General features: G+C 40.8%; 1 protein-coding gene across 1 annotated transcript in view; it reads right to left on the reverse strand.

Annotated features, from left to right (window-relative positions):
• The window catches only part of aldh1l2 (aldehyde dehydrogenase 1 family, member L2), a 103,988-nt gene that overhangs the window by 8,460 nt on the left and 73,009 nt on the right, over nucleotides 1–22,519 (reverse strand). The window contains exons 15-21 of the mRNA XM_048610072.1: nucleotides 22,403–22,508; nucleotides 14,741–14,828; nucleotides 10,271–10,364; nucleotides 8,374–8,473; nucleotides 8,138–8,236; nucleotides 7,863–8,028; nucleotides 4,285–4,390 (exon numbers count right to left, since the gene is read on the reverse strand). Coding sequence (XP_048466029.1) covers nucleotides 4,285–4,390; nucleotides 7,863–8,028; nucleotides 8,138–8,236; nucleotides 8,374–8,473; nucleotides 10,271–10,364; nucleotides 14,741–14,828; nucleotides 22,403–22,508 — 759 coding nt within the window. The remainder of the gene's footprint in view (nucleotides 1–4,284; nucleotides 4,391–7,862; nucleotides 8,029–8,137; nucleotides 8,237–8,373; nucleotides 8,474–10,270; nucleotides 10,365–14,740; nucleotides 14,829–22,402; nucleotides 22,509–22,519) is intronic.

Here is a 22,519-nt window from a genome sequence, read left to right on the forward strand (position 1 = left end):
TGACTCCACTACCCTCTCCGGCAATGCATTCCACGCCCCTATCACTCTCTGAGTAAAGAACCTACCTCTGACATCTCCCCTATATCTATCTTCACTCACTTTAAAACTATGCCCCCTGTTAATAGCTACTTCCACCCTAGGAAAAAGTCTCTGGCTGTCCACTCTATTTATACCTCTGATCATTTTGTACATCTCTATCAAGTCACCTGTCATCTTTCATCGTTCTAAAGAGAAAAGCCCTAGCTCTCTCAACCTTCCTCGTAAGGCCTTCCCTCCATTCCAGGCAACATCCTGGTAAATCTCCTCTGCACCTTTTCCAATGTCTCCACATCTTTCCTGTAATGAGGCAACCAGAACTGGACACAATACTCCAGATGTGGCCGAACCAGGGTTTTGTATAGCTGGAGCATAACTTCACGGCTCTTGAACTCAATCCCTCTATTAACGAAAGCTAACACACCATACGCCTTCTTAACAACTCTATCCACCTGGGTGGCAGCTTTCAGGGAACTGTGGACATGAACCCCAAGATCCCTCTGCTCTTCCACACTGCCAAGAATCTTTCCGTTAACCCTGTATTCTGCTTTCAAGTTTGTCCTTCCAAAATGAATCATCTCACACTTTTCAGGGTTAAACTCCACCTGCAACTTCTCAGCCCAGCTCTGCATCCTATCAAAGTCCCTTTGTAACCAGAACAGCCCTCCGCACTATCCACAACTCGACCCACTTTCGTATCGTCCACGAACTTACTAATCCACCCTTCCACTCCTACATCCAAAATCATTTACAAAAATCACAAATAGAAGAGGACACAGAACAGATCCTTGTGGTACACCACTCATAACTGAGCACCATGTTGAATATTTTCCGTCCACTACCACCCTTGTCTGAATCCAATCTGCCATATTTCCGCCTATCCCATGCCTCCTTACTTTCCGCTTGAGCCTACCATGGGGAACCTTATCAAACGCCTTATTTAAATCCACGTATACCACATCCACTGCTCCACCTTCATCCACGTGTTTGGTCACCTCTTCAAAGAATTCAATAAGGTTTGTGAGGCATGATCTACCCCTCACAAATCCATGCTGACTATCATGAAACAAACTGTGCCTATCCAAGTGATCATAAATCCTATCTCGCAGAGCCCTTTCCAATAATTTGCCCACCACTGAAATAAGACTAACTGGCCTGTAATTTCCGGGGTTATCCCTATTCCTTTTTTGAACAAGGGAATGACGTTTGCCTCTCTCCAATCTTCTGGCACTATACCCATGGACAGTGAGGACAAAAAAGATCGTCGCCAATGGCCCTGCGATCTCTTCCCTCACTTCCGATAGGATCCTTGGATAAATCACATCAGGCCCGGGGGACTTATCTATCTTCAAGTTCCTCAAAATTCCCAGTACATCTTCCTTACTAACATCCACCTCCTCTAGTCTACCAGCCTGTTTCACACTGTCCTCCCCTACAACTAGGTCCCTCTCAGTTGTGAATACCAAAGAAAAGTATTCATTAAGGACCTCTCCTATCTCTTTAGGTTCCGTGCACAAATTCCCATTACAATCCTTGATCGGCCCTAACCTTTCTCTGGTCATTCTCTTATTCCTCACGTACGTGTAAAAAGCCTTGGAGTTTTCCTTGATCCTATCTGCCAAGGTTTTCTCATGCCCCCTTAGAGCTCTCCGAATCCCGTTCTTCAGCTCCTTCCTGGCTAACTTGTATCCCTCTAGAGCCTTTTCTGATCCTTGTTTCCTAAACCTTATATAAGCATCAGTCTTCCTCTTAACCAGTCGTTTGACCTCTCGAGAACCAAGGCTCCCTCACTCGACCGCATCTTTCCTGCCTGCTAGGGACAAACATATCAAGCACAACCAGTATGCATTCCTTAAACAATCTCCACATTTCTATAGTGCTCTTCCTGACAGCATGTGTTCCCATTTTTTGTTACCCAGTTCTTGCCCAACAGAATTATAATTACCGTTCCCCCAATTATAAACCTTACCCTGAGATAACAAGGTGTAGAGCTGGACGAACACAGCAGGCCAAGCAGCATCAGAGGAGCAGGAAGGACGTTTCGGGCCTAGACCCTTCTTCAGAAAATTTTTTTTCGAAACGTCAGCCTTCCTGCTCCTCTGATGCTGCTTGGCCTGCTGTGTTCGTCCACCTCTACACCTTGTTATCTCAGATTCTCCAGCATCTGCAGTTCCTATTAGCTCATAAACCTTACCCTGCTGTCTGTACCTATCCTTTTCCATGACTATTGTAAAAGTAACACAGTTATGATCGCTACCGCCAAAATGCTCTCCCACCAACAGGTCTAACACTTGGCCCGGTTCATTGCCAAGCACCAAATCCAAAGTGGCCTCTCCTCATATTGGTCTATATACATACTGTGTCAGGAATCCTTCCTGAACGCACTGGACAAAATCCACTCCATTTAAACTAATACAACTAAAAAGTTTCCAATTAATATTTGGAAAGTTGAAGTCACCCATGACTACAACCCTATGACTTCTGCACCTTTCCAGTATCTGCCTCCCAATCCGCTCCTCCACTTCTCTGCAACCATTAGGGGGTCTATAAAAAACCCCCAACAAAGTGACTGCTCCTTTCTTGTTCCTGACCTCAACCCAAACTGACTCTGTAGACATATCATTGTCGTGAGGACTTAACAATGACAGACGTACAGCAGATAATATTTACCATAAGTGTTAATTGATTTATTCTAGTCCGATGAATGAGAAACTAATTTTAGATGGGATGCAGAGAAACAAAGAGGCTTGTGGCAAGAAAGGATGAGCGCATGCATGTGTATATACAGAACTCAGCACATTGAGAAGGCTGTTAAAAAATATACCAATCATTTGTTTCATTGAAGCAGAGAATAGAAATGAAAGGAAGTTGGCAAAACCTTAACACATTGGTTAGTCCATACTAAATTTGGGCACTACACTTTAAAAAGGGACAGTAATGCACTTTGTTCAGTTTTGTATGTCAGTCCATGTAATATATACCAGAAGATTGGGTTCTTGTTGAGTCACATACCTTGAATTTTATTCACAACACTAACTACCTATAATGCCACAAAAGCACAGACTTGTATGCATAGTCTGGGTTCTGTTCTTACTGATGTCACTGCAACTGCATACGCTGAACTGACTACACACAGAATCCATTCAGAAAGTGCCTGAAGACAAGGTGGTACATTTATATTAGAATGTCATACATACAGGATTGTCTAGCTGGCATCTCTGCAAAAAAAGAAAAACTTTGAAAAGGTTACAGTGAACATTTAATGGAATTGTTCAAGGGATAGTCTTCAGGTCTGTGGGGAGACCAGAAGAGCGGAGTTTCTTTTTGTTGTAGCAGAGAAGGTTAAAAGGAAATTTAAGGGAGGTGTCCAAAGCCTTGAAAGGTTTGATAGAATAAATATGATAAACTGTCTCCAGTGACAGAACCAGATATATTGATTTGAAGTGATAGCAAAAGAATCACGAGTTTTTATAACATGGCCATGCTGACCAAAGGGCTGATGCAAGTGATTAAATGGTAACATTCACAAGGGAGTTGGTTGAAAACAAAGGAAAACTCCACTCCATGAAGAGTTGGCAGTTTGGGACTAACTAGGATAGCTTTTCCAAAGAGCCAGCCCAGGTGTGATAGCCTGAATGGTCTCTTTCTGTATTGCACCATTCTAGATTAGGAAACCTTAAACAAAATCTCTCAAAATACAAAGAAATCTTCAATTCTCGTAGAAACTGTTCTCACCTTTGATATACTGTGAACAGGAGATGTTTCCAGTTTGCCTGCCCACCCTCAGTTGCTTCTCACCAATTACTCAGTCACTGCCCATCACCCCCATGCAATCTCTACCCATTACCACCATCAGTCACTGCCATGAGAGAGACAGTAAAATGTATTGTCACAATGTGTTGTGCTGTACTATTATATTAAAGGCTCATTTGATTTTGATTTCACTGGCTGTACACTTGTTTCACCTCCAGTGACAGTGAAATGGACATACCCAGAAGGGGAAGATGATGGGAACAGCCATAGAAGACCTGAATAAGTATTTTTAAGGAGGTCCCTCTAGAGCTGGAATGGAAAAGATTGTAATGGATTGAGGTTGGTGACGGAGTCTTGCTGTCTATTTTCCTGCACCAAACTGGAGGAACATTGTCTATGGCTGAGTCATTTCATTTAATTTGCAGCACAATACTGCCCATAGCCTCTTTCTACTCACTTGGTAGGATAGTAGTTCCATTTCATCATTCAACTCACCCATCTCGAAACTTAGAAATGACCATCACTGGTCCAAAAGATTCCTCTTTGGCAATGAGCATGTCATCCTCCACATCAGTGAACACTGTCGGTTCCATGAAGAAACCTAGAACAAAGATAACCATCAGAAATAGAGTAACCGCTGCTGAGTCAAGGCTGAAAACTAAGAGGAATCTTTCAACTACATTCATAGAATACAGACTGCACCATGTCCTTTACCAAGTCATAGGACTCAATGGCTTAACCCAGTCTGTTCATCACCACTGACCTACTCACTGTGGAAGGATACAAAGAATAAAGAACAAAATGAATAATGAGAGCTAGTAAAAAAAAGCATAAAAATAAATGTACAATATCAAAATCAACACAATGTGTTTACAATTACAAGAGAAAAAAAACAGCAGTCTGAAACTGGTAACGATAATGTTGTCAATGATATTACAGAATTGACTGACATGCTGAATAATCATTTGGTATCAGTATTTACAATAGAGTAAGCAGTGATCATGCGAGAAGTCCCAAAAAACTATTAGTAAATCAGCGGACAGGGAGTTACCCGAAGTACCCTAAGCACAGTAACAATGATGGAGAAAATCATAGCACTAAAGAATGACAAATTTGCAGAACCATGTGATTCTATCCAGAATTTATATAGGAAGTAGGTGAGAACATCGCAGGCGTCCAAACTATAATATTCCAAGTTTCTTATGATTTGGAAACAGTTCCTTTAGATTGAAAAGCTATGCATATATAAGAGAAGAAAAGGGAATTATTGATTACTGATCTGAATATTTACCCTCTGGAAATTGTCAGAGTTTATAAGTAAAGATATGGTAACTGAACACTTTGAAAATATTCAACTGATGAGAGAAAACCAGCATAGATTTGTAAAGGCTAGGTCCTGTCCAACAGATCAACTAGAAGTTCAATACCTGGTCTGTGTGTATGGCTTTTCGGTGTTTGCAGTTCCCCATTTGTCTTGCTATCTACCAATGACGTCCAGGAAAGGGTAGTTGTTTGTTCTTCTCCTCCTCTCTGGTGAATTTTATTCCGGTGAGGGTGTTGTTTATGAGTTTGTGTGTCTCTTCTAATTTGGTCCTTTTTAATGATGACAAAGGTGTCGTCTACGTAGCGTATCCATAGTTTAGGTTGGATTTGCGGAAGAGCAGTCCTTTCCAGTCTTTGCATCACTGCTTCTGCTATGAGTCCAGAGATAGGCGATCCCATGGGTGTCCCATTGATTTGCTCGTATGTTTGGCCATTGAAGGTGAAGTGAGTGGTCAGGCATAGGTCCAGTAGTTTAAGCATGTTGTCTTTGGAGATGGTTTCACTGGGGTCGTGTTCTTGTTCAAGTAGTGTTGTCATTGTTTCCCTTGCTAGTGGTATGTCTATTGACGTGAATAGGGCGGTGACATCAAACGATATCATGGTCTCTTTGTCCTCCATCTTTATGTCTTTGATGGAGTTGAGGAATTCTTGGGCTAAGTGGATGGAGTGGGGTGATTTGTTGACTAGGTGCTTCAGTCTTCTTTGTAGTTCTCTGGCTAATCTGTGCGATGGAGTGCCTGGTAGTGAGACTATTGGTCTGAGGGGGACTTCTGGTTTGTGCACTTTAGGGAGGCCGTAGAATCGGGGTGTGTTGTTTCCTTCGGGTTTCATTCTTAAGAAGTCTGCTTTGTTGATCTGTCCTGTTTGTTTAAGTCTTTGTAGTGTGTATAGGATTTTTTTGTTGCCTAGTTGTCTACAAAGTCAATAGTAACCATCCCAGCACACACAAACAATAGTGCGAACACTATTTAAAAGGGCAACAACACACTGCAGAACATGGAACTACACCAAGAGGAGGAGGAATACCTCTTCGAAGTGTTCAAGGATAATGGATATCCAAAGAACTGGGTCAGGAGATGCCTACAGGAACAGCATCAGAAAGATTCTACACGCCCCGACACACTACCCTACATCAGGAACACATCAGAACTCACCACAAGACTTCTATGACCACTGGGCATCAGAGTGGCACATCAACCCTACGACAAGACCCATTTCCCACCATGGACAGGACCAATGTAATCTACAAGATCCCCTGCAGAGGCTGCAAGAAACACTACATTGGACAAACAGGAAGGAAACTAACAACAAGAGTACATGAACACCAACTGGCTACAAAAAGACACGACCAATACTCACTCATCTCAATCCATGTGGACAAGGAGAACCACGACTTTGACTGGGACAACACCAAGATCCTGTTACAGGCTAGGCAGAGACAAGCACGAGAATTCCTGGAAGCATGGCACTCCATGAAGCAGGCTATTAATAAACACATTGAACTCGACCCCATATACATTCCACTACGGAGGAAACCCAGAAGTGAGGCAATCCATCGCAACGGACCCCAGAGTTCAAAAGCCAGGCGGGAAAACACACCGACTCTTCATCAGAAGCTGCACTGAGAATGTTACCAAGCACGGTAACGAAACGTCTGCGGAACAAACCAGCCAACAAGCGAGCCAACCAACCTCAACACCCACAACCCGAGCTACAAATCTACTCCAAAACCTGAGGATGTGACTTATGTCGTCCATCAATTATTCACTGCATTCATTAATTATTTAGATTTTGGTATTCAAAAATTCACATTGTTGTTGATGCAAAGATAGGTAACTAAGTCACAAAGAGATATTGATAGGTTAAGTGAAAAGGCAAAACTGTGGCAAGTGAATGCAGGATAGATCAGGGTAGCTCCTAAACGGTTACAGCTAGAAACAGTAAGGATTTATTAAATCAGATCATTAATCAAAAACCTAACAGAATGTCTGCCTATAAGTTTAGAGGACTAGAATACATGCTTAGCTTCAGAAAAAATAAAGCTTTGGTTAGGGCTCACCAGCAGTCACTGTGACCAACCCTAGGCATCACACCTTAGAGAGGATATTTTGGCCTCAGGAGTCTGACCAGAATGATACCTGGAGAAGGTTAAAGTGAATGGAGTGATTACACACTAACTAGGGTTATATTCCCTGGAATTTAGAAGGCAAACAAGTGATTTGATTAAAGCTTTAAAGCTGTTAAGGGAAATGGATAGGATGGATAGAGAGAAATTATTTCCACTGGTTGAGTTGTCTTTGACCAGGCAACAGTCCAAAAATTAGAACCAGACATTTCAGGAATAGAATTTTGAAATTCTGTGAAAAAAGATAGAAGTTTAAGAGTCTCTTCCATGAAACTACTGAAACTCAATTAAGTGTCCAAGATTGATGGAACTTTGTTATCGGAAGGGATAATGGGTGAAGGTAGATATACAAAGTTGGGCATCGGGTGAGCCATCATCTCACTGAACAGTGGAACAGGCTCATGGGTCTGAATGGGTAAATCTGTTCCTTTGGCAGGACTGTACACATGCTCGACATTGTTGTATTCTATCATCATTAAATCCCTCCTGTCTTTCAAATAACATCCCCTGTTCCTGTCTTCAAGTAAGTATAAAAACAAGATCAATAGATACTGCTCAATTGTATTGCAAAAACACTTTTGGTTGCTTTATCAATCCATTTCTATAAAATGAAAGACTTCATTACCAGGTTGCAAAATAGACTTTCCCCCATATACCAGCGTCGCTCCTTCCTTCACTCCAATTTCACAGTATTCCAGCAGTTTTTCCAGATGAGCTTTATGGTTTTGTGGTCCATGATCTGTTGACCTGTCTAAAGGATCACCAATTTTCATCTTCTTAATTTCTTCAACCTATATAATAGCATGGGAAATAAATTATAGGATCACCATACATAAATAATGCACATTTTCTCTTTAAGGCTGAAGAACATTAAACAAGAAGGACTCCATGATAATTTACCACTCGTCGAACAAATTCATCATGAACAGATTCTTCAACAAACAAACGACCAGCAGCAATGCAGTTTTCCCCCTTATTGAAATATACTGCTCCCATACCCTGCAGGAGAAAGATCAACAAATACATATAAGAAAAGGAATTGCTGTATTCATTGAACAAGAATTGTGGTCAGTTTTCATTTATTGAAAGACTGACTGCAGAGTTGGAAACACAAAGATGTCTCAGGTAACACTCACCATTCTTACAGCCTTGTCAAGGTCACAGTCATTGAAGATGATGAGTGGAGATTTCCCACCCAGTTCCAAAGAGACCTTTTTCAGATTACTCACAGCACAGCTGTCAAACAGATGTTAAAACATCAATCATTATTATCAGTCATTCATATCTCATTTAACAATTGTCATTATAACCTTGCTTTTTTCAGGAGTCGATCGCATATGAAAGCAGTTTCAATTCCATTTTGACTATGGAGAGGTCAAGCTGTATCAAAGATCTATGCATATATGCTCTCATGTAATAAATATAAATGCTATCATTTTTGCAAAACATGACAGAATATTGACTGGATGACAGAAGACTAATTTCTATAAGTTAAGGATGAAAGAGTATGACTCTGTCTCAGATATTCCTCTCTGTGTATGGGGTATTGTAGGTTAAAAAAAAGAGAGAAATCCTTAAATCTGTTTTAACCCTACACATTCCCCTAACAAGCCTTTCTTGCTGATGGATCATCGACTGCATCCTCCAGTATTTGAACCTGCCTCCTATATTATGATATCTGAGATTTACTTATTTATCTTATTTCTAGGGAGGGGAGGGGGCCTTCCTGTTTATTCTCCCTTCTTTCCAACCCCAATTTCTGTCTTCTGCCAACCACCCCACCCACCTCCCAGCCCCATCTGATTCCTGCTTCAATGCTGTGACTGTTCTTTGATTGACTGATTAATTGTCACATGTACCGAAGTACAGTGAAAAGCTTTGTTCACAAGCAGTACAGGCAGATCATAATAAGCAGGGATGTACAGATCAAAAAGAGTTAGAGGCATACAGGTTACATTGCACAGGACGTGCACCAGATCATCGTTAGCAAGATCAGCATTATTTGAGACTAGAGAATCCTTTCATCAGTCTAATAATGGCTGGGAAGAAGCTGTTCCTGAACCTGCTTGTGCATGTGTTCAGGCTTCTGTATCTCCTGCCTGATGGAAAAGGTTGTAGGAGATCACTACCAGGGTGTGATGGGTCTTTGATGATGTTGGCAGTCTTTCTGCTGCTGGGAGCTATGTAAATGGAGTCCATGAATAGGAGGTTGGCTTCTGTGATGGTCTGGGCTGTGCACACCGTCTTCTGTAGTTTCCTGCGGTCCTGGGCAAAGCAGGTGCCATACCAGGCCATTATGCACCCAGACAATATGCTTTCAATGGTGCATCTGTAGAAGTTAGTGAGAGTCCTTACGGACTTGCCAAATTTCTGAGCCACCTGAGGAAAAAAAAGACGCTTTGTTGTGCCTTCTTGACTGTACATGTGCAGTGTGGACTTTATGCATGTTGCAACAACTGCAGGGCCTGGAACCTTATGCATGCACATTTTCGAATGAGCACAGATGCCCTGCAGTTCCAGTATCAGCAAAAGCTGCCTTCCTAAACTTTCCACCTACATCCCTTAGATTTCTCAGCACCATGTGGTTTCTTTACCAACCTACCTCAGATGTCTTCTTGAGCTACACCTTCTGTCTGTGACCCAGATTTAACTTTATCTTTTGTCAGAGGGAAGATCTGTCTGTCACCATGATCAGAAAGGCACAAGAAAGAGTGAAGGATGAAAAAGGCCGTTCTTTATCTTATGCAATGTTCTGAGCTGTTCAATTTATAGGGTCCTTTTTTTCAACCCAGTTCTGTCTTTGCAAAATGTTTTGTTTATTTCTCATATTCAGATCTGAAATCCTCTCTATTTTCTTTTCTATGTCTTTATTTTTCTGTCTACAACTGCTATTTCATCTACGATTGTTGCTCTCAAAAAAAGTCAGGGTCACAGTAACTGTAGGTCATGCTCAACAACCAAAGATTTATCTAGTTATTGGTGAATTGCCAAATGTCCTGTCGAACATCCTGAAAAACTGGTTTTTCAACTCACCTTTTCATGATCTGTTTACCAATTGGAGTTGATCCTGTGAACCCCAGTTTACGAACGTCTGGGTGTTCTGACAGCCGTTGTCCAACCAGGCCACCTGGGATTAAATGTGAAAGATTCTTAATGTAGTTGGATGGCTATTAAATATCTTGATTAATATCAATGTTCAATGGTTGCAATCTGATTTGTAGAAGTTTCAATTGCAATATGGTAGTTTTGTCTGCACAGTATCTATGTTATTGGAATTGTGGCCAAGAATACTGCATCTCCATCACCATCCATGGGAATGTCCTGTCTCACCAGCAAGACAGACTCTCCAAAGGTGGTGGCACAGTGGTATATGGTCAGCAGCGTGTGAGCCCAACAGACTCCGAAGCCATGAAGTCTCATGGCACCAAGTAAAATGGGTAAATATCTGGCTGGTTACCATATGTCTCACAGCTAATTGTGGCTGCAGACATAGTGGATATGTGTTGGTTGCGTAGAATACGAACATTGCTTAAAGACGACCAGAAGACAAAACTTTTTGTCTTTTTATCTGGACTATTACACAATAAACAGTGCAGGTGTTCCGTTCTTCAAGTCTGTTTCCTGTGTCAGAGTCCTGACAAGTGCAAGACAAAAGATTTTGACTTCTTGTCTTCATTTAGTAACAGTTAGAAAATGTAATACAAATTAGGCAGAGTCAATATGGTTTTGTGAATGGGAAACTGCGTTGATAAACTTGCCAGAGCTTTCCGAGGAATATAACAAGCAGGGTGGATGAAAGGGAACCAATAGATGTAATGTGAATTTCCAAAAGGGCATTTGATAAAGTGTTGCATAAAAGGCTGGTGCATAAGATAAGAGCTCATGATGATGGAGGAGATATAGAACTGGCTAAACAATAGGAAACAACGTCAAGATAAATTTTCAGGTTGGTAAATTATAACTAGTGTAACTAACCCTAACCCTATTGTATATGCTGAGACCTATTATTACAGTATAGATTAATGACTTGGATGAAGGGACTGACTGTACTGTAGCCAAATTTTCTGACAATAGAAAGGAGAGCAAGCTGTGAGGAGAATACAAAGATTGTGCAAGGGAGAGCAGTCACATTAAGTGAATGGACAAAAAATTGGCAGGATGTCTCTAATGTGGAAATATATAAGGCTAGCCACTTTGCAAGAAGAATTGGATCGCAGAATATTATTTAAAAAGAGACAGAGACTGCAAAATGCTGCAGTACAGAGGGATTTAGTGTCCTCCTACACAAATTACAAAACTTTAGGATGCAGGTACCTCAGATAATTAAGAAGAAAAATGGCCTATTTTGCAAGGGGAATGGAGCATAAAACTAGAGAAGTCTTTCTACAACAGTGCAGGGCAACGAGATCATATAGAGTACTGTGTATAGTTTTGGTCTCCTTAAGGAGGAACAAACTTGAATTGGAAGAAGTTTAGAGAAGGTTCACTCGTCTGATTTCTGAGATGGGGGGTTGTCTTATGAAAAAAGGTTCAGCAGGTTGGGCCTATAGAGTTTAGGAGAAAAAAGGAATTAGCCTTTGGAATTCTCTCCCCCAAGAAAGGAGTCAGGGCTGGACCAATTCAAGGCTGAACTGGACAGAATTTTCATCAACAAGAATGTCCGGAATTATGGATTCAGACGGGAAAGTGCACTTATGACCGCAAATCAGATCAGCCAACTGCTTACACCTGCTTTGATTTGGTCTGATTTAATGACGGAACCACTACTGTTCGAGATGCCTGAGACTTGAACGATATATCGTCCAGGTGAGGTATAAAGGTGCTGAGGAAACCAACATCTGGAAAAACCTATTTGATCTTGTCCTCACCAAATGCAACTGTCCATGACAGTACTGTAGAATTGATTATTAAACAGTCTTTAACCTTCCATCATATTGTGTGGCACACCACTGTATTAAATGGGGCAAATTTTGAACAGAACTAGCAACTCAAACTGGGCATCCATGGGGCACCATGGCCAGCAATGCAGCAGAATTTACTCCAGCATAATCTGTAACCTCATTGCCCGGCATATCCCCCGTCCAAGCATTACCATCAAGCCAGGAAATTAACCCTGGTTCAATGAAGAGTGCAAGAGGGCATACCAGCAGTAGCACCGGGCATACCTAAAATGTGGTATCAATCTGGTGAAGCTAAAATGCAGGACTTAGTTGCATGCCAAGCAATCTAAGCAGCATGCAAGTGACACCGTTAGGCGATTCTAGAACCAAAAGAACAAATTAAACTCTGCATCTCTGCCAAATCCAGTTGTCAATATTGGTGGACAATTAAACAACTAACTAGAGGAGCTGGCTCCACAAATATCCCCATCCACAATGAGTAGTGCAAAAGACAAGGTGTAGCATTTACTACCACCTTCAGTCTGAAGCATTAAGACCTATTTTTGCCTCCGCAAGATCCCCAGAATCACAGAGGACAATTTTCAGCTAATATGAATCATTCCACGTAACCAAACAGCTAAAGAAGTGGATACAACAAAGTCTATTAGCCCTGATAATATCACAGCTGCAGTGTTGAAGATTTGGGTCAAGCTGTGTTTTGGTGCAGCTACAACACAAAATTTGTTGAAAATTGCCCAGATCTGATTTGTCCACAAAACAAAAGGATAATCCAATTCACAAATTACTGCCCAATCAGTATCCCAGTAATCAGTCTTCAGCTAAGTGACAGAAGGGGTTATCACTGCACTATCATGCAATACTTTCCAATAATATCTACAATGGTCAGTTTCGGATCTATCATGGCCGCCCAGCTTCTAACCAGATTTACGGCTTTGTTCCAAACTGGGATGGAGCTGAAGTGAGGTAAAAGTGACAGCCCTGGGCATCGAGGCAACATTTAGGTGAATGTAGCACCATGGAGTCCTAGTAAATCTAAAGTCAATGGGAAACAGCAGAAAAACATTTGACTAGTTGGAATCCTACAAAGGAGGATGGTTGTCGTTATTGGAAATGAATAAATTCAGCCCCAGGACATCTCTGCAGGAGTTCTTCAATGACCTCCCCTCCAACTTGAAGAAAGAGGTGGGCATGTTTGCTGATGAATGTGGAATACTCAGTACCATTTGCAACTCCTCTGATACTGCATTATTCCATGCATGCATGCTTGCCACAAGGCCTAGACAATATCCAGGCTTGAACTGATTATTGGCAATTAAAAGTCATGTGCTAGGCAATGATTATCTTCAACTAAAAAACTACACATCGCCATTTAATATTCAACAGCATTTCCATTGCTAGATCTCCCACTATCAACATCCTCAGGATAGCATTATCATCTTGAAACTGAAGTGGACTAGCCATTCGTCCTGATTCCCTAAAACCAGCCTATCAACTACCATGTACAAGGAGTGTGCTGGAATACTCTATTTCACTAAATAAATACAATTCCAAAAAAACCCAAGCAGCCCAATACCATCCAGCTCAAAAAAAGCCCAAACGATTGGCACCCTATCTACCACCTTCAACATTCACTCCCTCCACCACCAGTGGCAGCAAGTGTGCACCACCAACAAGATGCACTACAGTAACTCACCAAGGCTCCTTAGCTAGAATGAAACATATTTGTCACATATACCAACTCAAACAACATGGGTAATAGATTAGCTGTAATTAGCTGGGAATTAGCTGTAATTTCCACTCCAAGGAATTCCCCCAGCAAACTAAGAAATACACTTCCAATCCTCAACTGTTGTGAGATCAAAAGTCTTAAACTCCCGCTCTAACAGCATTGTGGATGTACCTGTGGTTCAAAAAGACTACCATCTTCTCATGGGCAATTAGGAATGGACAATGAATATTAATAAACATCAATGACATCCACATCCCAGAACAGAATTAAAAATGGACAAACCTAGCACAGGGTAGATTACACTGTAGATCATTTGTTCAGGAATATACAGGCTGCACTGATTGAGAAGCTTGACGGTGCCTAGTGTGAGAGTAGGAGGTAATGGATTAGGGAAGCAAAGGCTTCAACTTGGTTTCCATTACTAGACAGGTCTCAGCACTGACTGCAGTGATGAAAAACAATCCGAGACAGATTCATTATCACAGTACCACAGTAGTTAGCAGTTCTAACAGAATTCAAAACCAGCTTCCCTTACAGGATTGGTCCTCTCCACAGCAAGCTTCATTCTAAGTCTACTTTCTGTCTAGCACATTCTGCCGTTTTCTTGCTCCCTCCTCGCGCTAATGCACCTGGTGGCCTCATTTCCACTAACAAACTTCTATCTGATTTTCCTTCCCCTGGGTAAAGACCTTAATTCCAGCTGGATCTCCTCTCTTGCAGAGCTCTGCACTCGGCACAGTAAGTATGAGAGGTATGCACATAAGAAGAATGATGCAGCTCCTCACTGTTTAGACTGCATTGAAATATAGAAAAAGTTAGTCACCCTCAAAATATATTTAACAATTTCAGTGAAAGAGGGGTTTGACAGTTCACCTGATCCTGGAAGAATATTGATGACTCCTTTTGGTATTCCAGCTCGTGCTGCCAATTCAGCAAACTTCAGTGCAGTCAGTGGAGTCACCTAGGATGGAACAAAATCCAGACACAGTCACCAGACGAGAATGTGGGGTCAAGTGTACCCTAACTCACTAAATGGAATTCCAAATATTGAATGAAATGTTGACTTTTACAATCATTCTCCACTGATTCAAAAACTGGGTGAGGAATAAAACTAGTGTTTCATTCAATTCCCAAAGCCCAGCAGATAGGTTCAAATGACACTCAGAGGTGAATTGTGTAGTGTTTGTTGGTCATCCTGCTGAACAGAATGATAAAAACAAGGGTTTAAGAATCACATATTTAATTACATAAAGAGACCATGTGTGTTTTGAAACAAAACTACTCATACTGGCTTCAACTTTTTTATTCTTTCTTGGGCTGTGGAAATGCTGTCTAGATCAGCATATGTTGCCTATCGCCAAATGCTCCTGAGAAGAAATTGTGAGCATCAGTGAATGGTCAGCCAACTCTTTACATTATCAAAGTGATAAGATACATAGAAAATAGGAGCAGCAATGCGCCATTCAGCCCTTCAAGCATGCTCGGTCATTCAACGTGATCATTCAACTCAGTACTGCCACTTCAACACACAACCTTGTTGCATCACCAACATTTCTGTCTCAGGCCTGCAGCATTCTTCCAGCAAGGCTCAGCACAAGTTGGAAGAACAGCATCTCATTTGCCCCTTGGGAACCTTGTTCAAGTTCAATATCACTCAATATCAAATTCAATCATTTTTGACTTGAATGCCTTGTTCTATTTCTTTTACCCACTCTGTCACACCAGGTCCTATCATGACATGGGCTGCTTTCAGCCAAATCATTTTCACCTACTTAAGATCCCCATTACCAGCTTTTCTGTCTCCCTAACCTACCATTATCCATCCTTTCGTCTACCTGTCTTTATCTGCCTCTGTGCTACATCTCCAGCTTTCACTTACTTCTTTTCCACAATCCCAACTCCCTGTCTTCAGCTTATATACCATATTTTCTTAGCTACTATCAGTTCTGAAGAAGGGTCACTGGACTTGAAATGTTAACTGTTTTGTCTCCGCAGCTGCTGCCAGATCTCCTTCAGCAATTTCTGCTTTTGTTTCAGGTTTTCAGCATTCGCAGTTCTGTGTTTTATCCAACTCAGTTCCCTGTTCCCACTTTCTCCAGATACACTTTGATCCCTTTATCCCTATGAACCACGAATAACTTTTAAAAAGATCCATTGCTTTGGCCTCAACTGCTTTCCGTGGCTGTGAATTAGATAAGCTCACCATTCTTTGGGTGACAAAATTTCTTATCACAGTCCTAAATAGTTTACCCCATTCCTTAAACTCTGATCTCTGGTTCGGGACTCCCTGGTAATTGGGAACATCTTTCCTGCATTATTGTGTCTAGTCCTGTTAGAGTATTGTAGATTTGTATGAGATCACCCCTCATTCTTCTAAATCCAGCAATATAGTCCTAATCAATCCAGGCTCTCTTCGCATGCAATTACAGGAACCATTCCAATAAACCTGGGTTGCACTCCATCCATAGCCAGAAAATCCTTCCTCAAACAAGGAGTCAAAACTGCACACGATCAACACCAGGTCTTGTTTAACCACAGCCTTGTATTATTGCAGCCAGGCATCTCTGTTCCTGTACTTGAATCCTTTCACTGCCAAGGTTCACAAAAACTTCACTGTCTTTTTATTTCCATCATTTTTGGATGGAGCTGTGAACTGTGACCTGACAGCTGAAGGTAACCTTTGAGTTGTGAGCAGCAGCTTGTTTTAAAGAAAAGGAGAACAAACAAATTGATATTTGTTTATAAGGCCAGGTTTGGAAGTTAACTGCACATTGAATCTTGTTCCAAGAATACTGAAGTTGTTTTGGTTCCAGAGATACATTATGCTCAAGCAGATGGCAGATGTTGGATACTAACTGGGGCCTCACAGGGATATCGGTGTCAGCTAGTCGAACAAAAGAAACCAAAGTTTGAACTGGCTTTGAATTGTGTTTAAGGCAGAAAGATTGTAGCTGCCAAAGCTCTAGGAAGGAGATCTGATTGCTCTCTGATTATGCTCCCATTAACAACTTATTGAAAGTCCAGAGAGTAGAATCATAGAATGGGTGAACATTTCTTTGCAGCCTACGGGAAGCTATTTGCAATGAGCGGTGCCTTCAGAAATCAAGCAAGATACAATTCCATGTGCCTGCGGTATTATAGATTGTGGAAACAGCTTAAGTGAACTGGTCAGTTACATTTCCTTTATTTTTCTTTAATTTATCCCTTAACTATGTCTGTCTGTCTATGTGTGAGTGGGGGCTAGAGACAAAGAAATTAGGTTTAAAATCATAGAAATTAATTTGATTACTTTATTGTTTAACTTTGCTCTGCTAAAGTTACTGGATTATTAATAAATAGGGGGCCAAGCACTGATCACTGTAGTATCTCAAGAGTCACTGCCTGCCACTCGGAAAAAGGCCTGTTTGTTTCTACCCTCTGTGTCCTCTCTGCCAACTAGTTCTTGATCTGTGTCAGTACAATACCTCCAATCTCACATGCTTTAATTTTACATGCTAATCCCTTTGTGGATCCTTATTGAAAGCCTTCTGAAAGTTCAAGTAAATCACATCTACTAGAGTCAGAAGTCACAAGACACCAGGTTATAGTCCAACTGATTTATTAGAAATCACAAGCTTTCAAAACACTGCTCCTTCATCAGGTGAAATGACGAAGAAGCAGCACTCCAAAAGCTTGTGATTCCTAATAAACCTGTTGGAGTATAATCTGGCGTCGTGTAGCCTCTGACTCCGGTCCAACACCGGCACCTCCACATCACATCTACCAGAGTTATTAACTCTACTGGTTATGATGAGTAGTTTGACCAGTCACATTGCATCGGGAACAGTCACTTTACATTTGCCTCTAAAATCAGAAAAAGTTAGGGTCTCGACTACCTTAAAATATTTTGAGGGAGTCTGGTCTGGTCCATGACAGCTTAGTGCGGTAGACAAGCTATCATTGCACATTCATTAAGGAGTGTCCCAAAACACTTACTTTCAGCACAAATCCAGTTCACAGTTTATTTTGCTACTTCTAGTTTTCTCAATTACCCAAATTTATGTCAAATTTAGTGCAATCGAAATTACATTGAGACAAACATGGAATAAACCTTGTTGTTTCCAATTTGCAGAGAAAAAGAGTTCAGCTGACAATGAAGTTGCATTTTTGTTTGGAAGCTGGAGTTGTTCTTGGATTTCCCCAGCAACAGGCTGCTTCAGGCGACACGCCACGCTAACCCTTTTGTTACTTCACCGAGAGTCTGGAGTCTAAGGGAGACAGCTGGACTGCAGACAAATTGCACTGGAGTGAGAGGCAACTCTGAATGTGTGACATATTTTGCTTTCATTTTATCTTTTTAGCACTTTGTGTGGGTTAAGTTTTTACTTTGTGGTCAGGATGGGGAATTGCAAAGTTCAAACCAACCATTTATTTTGCTTGTTCAGACAGCTTTCTGTGTGAAAGATTAATTTACAATAATCACCAATTTTAGTCAGGTATCACTTACTGTGTCCAGTGCAGTTGCAATAAATAAAGACAGACAGACTTGTACTTACACAAGTTTTTTCACAACCATTGGATATTTCAAATCACTTTATAGCCAATGAACTACTTTCTTGAAATGTAGTCATTGTTGTATTGCAGGAATGCAGCAGCCAATCTGCAGACAGTGAGCTCCCACAAACACAAATTAATAATTAGCAAAGTGCGTAGCTGTTGGGATGTTTATTATTTTCCATGTTTTAATACATATTGGCCAGGATATCAGTAGAACTCAACTGCTCTTCGTCTCCACGAGATCTTTTACATCCACTGAGGAGGCAGATGGCCCTCAGTTTAACATTTTATTCAAAAGTCAGCACTGACCATGCATTACTCCCTCAATACTGCCCTGGACTGGGATTTGAACCCAAAACGTTATGATTAGGTGGTGTGTGAGCTCCCAATTGAGGCATGGCTGACACCCCACCAGAAAGGCAGTGCTCTATTCAAGATAGGAGCTTAGCCCACCAATATTACACATTTCCTTAAGGAAGAATTACTTTTCTTCAGCATGACTCATCTCAGCTTGTCTGGATACAGTGACGGCTGTAGGGTTGATGAACTAACTGACCATGCCACCATGGTACAGGAAGATATACAAGATAGGAGTAAGAAGGAATGTAGTGGCAATATGTAACAGTATAATGAGGGGCACCGGCATAGTTCTCTTCAGCAAACACATGGGTCCAGAGGGCTATGTTGATATCAGGGCTTAGGACATCTGGTTAGAGTTGTTTAATGTCCAACAAAACAGCATTAATTAATGGTCTCATTGAATATATTATAATTGAATTTTATATTCCATTCAAGGGAGAGAGGAGTGAGTCTAAGACTACTACTTTAAAAATTTAAATAAGGGCAGTTCACCATCATAGAATCCCTACAGTGTGGACACAAGCCATTCAGCCCAACAAGTCCACACTAGCTCTCCAAAGAGCACCCCACCTACACTCACCCACCTACCATATCCCTGCATTTTCCATGGATAATCCACCTAACCTAAACATCCCTGGACACCATGGGCAATTTAGCATGGCTAATCCACCTAACATTTGGACTATGGGAGGAAACCACAGAACCCGGAGGAAACCCACACAAACGCAGGGAGAACATGCAAACTCCACACAGCAAGTCGCCCAAGGCTAGAACTGAACCACTGAGCCACCGTGCCACCCAATCATGAGGGCATGAAAGCAGAGCTGGCTAAAGTGAACTGGCAAAATTAAAGGATAGCGTTGTTGTGGCAGACATTAAAGGGAATAGTACAGAATACACACAATACATAAATTCCAATGAGTAGGAAAAATTCAAAGAGGCAGACCCACTATCCATGGTTAACCAGAAATTCTAAAGGTAGAATCAAAATAAAAATGTTGCATATAATTGTGCAAAGACAGCTGGCACGTTAGAAGATTGCACAGAATATAAAATCACAGCAAAAAGTAACGAAAAAATTATTGAGGGAAAACTTGGAGTACAAGAGAAAACTAGCTACAAGATTAAAAACAGGTAAGAGTTTAATGTTTTTAAAAAGGAGTTAGTATTGTGAGAATTGGTCCTTTGGAAAGGAAGTCTTGAGTACCAATAATGAAAATAGGGAAATGACAGATGAATTGAATGGGTATGTTGCATCAGTCTTCATGGGATACAAATAACATACCAGAAGCAGCGATATATCAGGAAATAGAAGGGAGGAAGGAAATCACCAGAGAATCACAATCACCAGAGTAGTAGTACTGAATTTATACTGAATAAGTTCTTGGAGCTACAGCCTGGCAGGAGCTCAAGTCCTGATGGACTTTATCTTAGGGTCGTGAAGGAAATGGTTAGTGAGATAGCTGATGCGCTGGTTGTAAGTTTTCAAAACCTCCTTGATACAGGGACAGTCACATTACATTGCAAGATGGTGAGCATAACCTCTATTCAAAAAGAGAGATGGACAAAAAGCTGGAAACCACAGGCCAGTTATATAAACATCGATCACAGGAAAAATGTTATTATTAAAGAAGTTAGAGCATGGCATTTGGATACGTTCGAAGTAACCAAGCAGTAACAATACAGTTTTGTGGAAGGGAAATCACATTTAACCATCTGTTGGAGTTCTCGGAGGAAGTAAAACATGATGTGGATGAAGAAAAACCAGTGTTTCACTGCAACTGGATCTTCGGAAAACACATGAAAAGGTCCCACATCAAAGGCTATTGAGGAAAATTAAAGTTCGTGACATAAAAGATGGTATATTGACATGGAAAGAAGATTGGATAGCTGACAAGAAGAAGAAAGTGCGTGTAAATGGATCTTTTTAGGTTGGCAAGATGTAACAAGTAGTGAACCACAGGATCAGTGCTGGAAGCTCATCAGTTTGCAATTTATATAAATAACTTGGATGAAGGTATTTTGCCAAATTTCCTGATGACACAAAGATAGGTAGAAAAGTAAGTTGTGAAGAGGATGCAAACAGCCTACAAAAAAAAAGGTATGTTAATTGAGTGGGACAAAAAAAAAATCAGGCAAATGGAGTATAATGTGGAAAATGTCCATTTTGGCAGGAAGGGATAAAACAGAAGCATATTTTCTAAATGGTGAGCTATTGCAGAGCTTTGATTTGCAGAGGATCCTGGGCATACTAGTACTTGAATTTCAAAAGAAATTAATACAGCAAGTAATTAAGAAAACTAATAGAAGGCTCACATTTATCGTAAGTGGAATTTAATGCAAAAGTAGAGAGGTGATACTTCAGTCAAACAGGCACTGGTGAGACCATATTGGAATACTGTGCGTAGTATTGGTCCCCTTATTTAAGGAAGGGCATAAATGTGTTAGAGGCAGTTCAGATAAGGTTTACCAGACTAATTTCTAGAATTACAGCAATGTCTTATGAGGAAAGGTTAGACAGGCTAGCCTTGTTTTCTGCGTATTTTAAGAGAGTAAGATGCCATTTAATTGAAACATAAGATCCTGAGGGGTCTTTACTGGGTTGATATTTCCTCTTCTGGAGGAATCTAGAACTATGGGACACTTTAAAAATCAGAGGTTGCCCATTTAGAACAGAGATTAGGCATTTTTTCCCTTTCAGAGCATCATGAATCTTTGGAACACTTCCTGAAAAGGTGATGAAAGCAGGGTCCTTGAGTATTTTTAAGGCAGAGGTGAAAAATTATCAGGGGAAGCAGAAATGCAGATTTGATGTTATAATCAGATCAGCCATTAGCAGAGCAAGCTTGAGGGTCTGAATGGCCTATTTTTAGTTTGTATGTACATTTTCATATGCTTGTATACAACAGCTTTAATATAATAACATTTCCAAAATGCTTCACAGGAATAAATAAAAACAAAATTAAACACCAAGCTGCAGAAGTAGATCCTGAGTCAAAGAGTAAAAGCTTGTGTCAAAGAGGTTGCTTTTAGGGAATGCCTTAAAGAATGAAAATGGGTAGAGAGGCAGTGATGTGCAAGAGCAATTCAGAGCTTGGGGTCTAGGCATTTTAAGGCATAGCTATCAAAAGTGAAACAATTATAATTGAGAAACGATAAGATGCCAGTATTAATATCATAGTATCACACAGAATTGTGGAGATGGAAATTACAGAGATAGAGAAGGACAAAGTCATGGTGGGATTTGAAACAAGGAACAGAGTTTTAAAATTAAGGTTGTTTGACGAGGAACCAAAATAAGATCACTGACAGAACAACAGAACTTGAAATAAGACAGAGTTTTTGATGACTTCAGATTCCCCCGAAAAACTGAAAATGTACATGACAAAAAGAGGGAATTAAAACTCCACCCTGCCAAGCATTTTCAGTATTCTTGCTGGTTCCTTAAATTCCCCACATGATGGTAGGGGTAGTTGCCAAGTTATTAGGAGGAGTGAAATTTGATCGGTTTTCCCATTTACAGATGTTTGACTGTTAATTAGACATCATTAAAAAGTGGAGTCTGGACAGTAAATTGTGACTACTGACAAAACCACTCAAAAAGGAGATTAGTAACAAGTCAAGTTTGTGCCGAGTTACCTGTGCCGGTTTCAGCACTAACGTGTTGCCTGCTGCCAGACAAGCAGCACTCTTCCATGCTAGCATCATGAGTGGGTAATTCCAGGGAATAATGATCGCACAAACTCTGGAAAACAC

The sequence above is a fragment of the Rhincodon typus genome, chromosome 22, assembly GCF_021869965.1.
Source record: "Rhincodon typus isolate 14 chromosome 22, sRhiTyp1.1, whole genome shotgun sequence".
NCBI lineage: Eukaryota > Metazoa > Chordata > Chondrichthyes > Orectolobiformes > Rhincodontidae > Rhincodon > Rhincodon typus.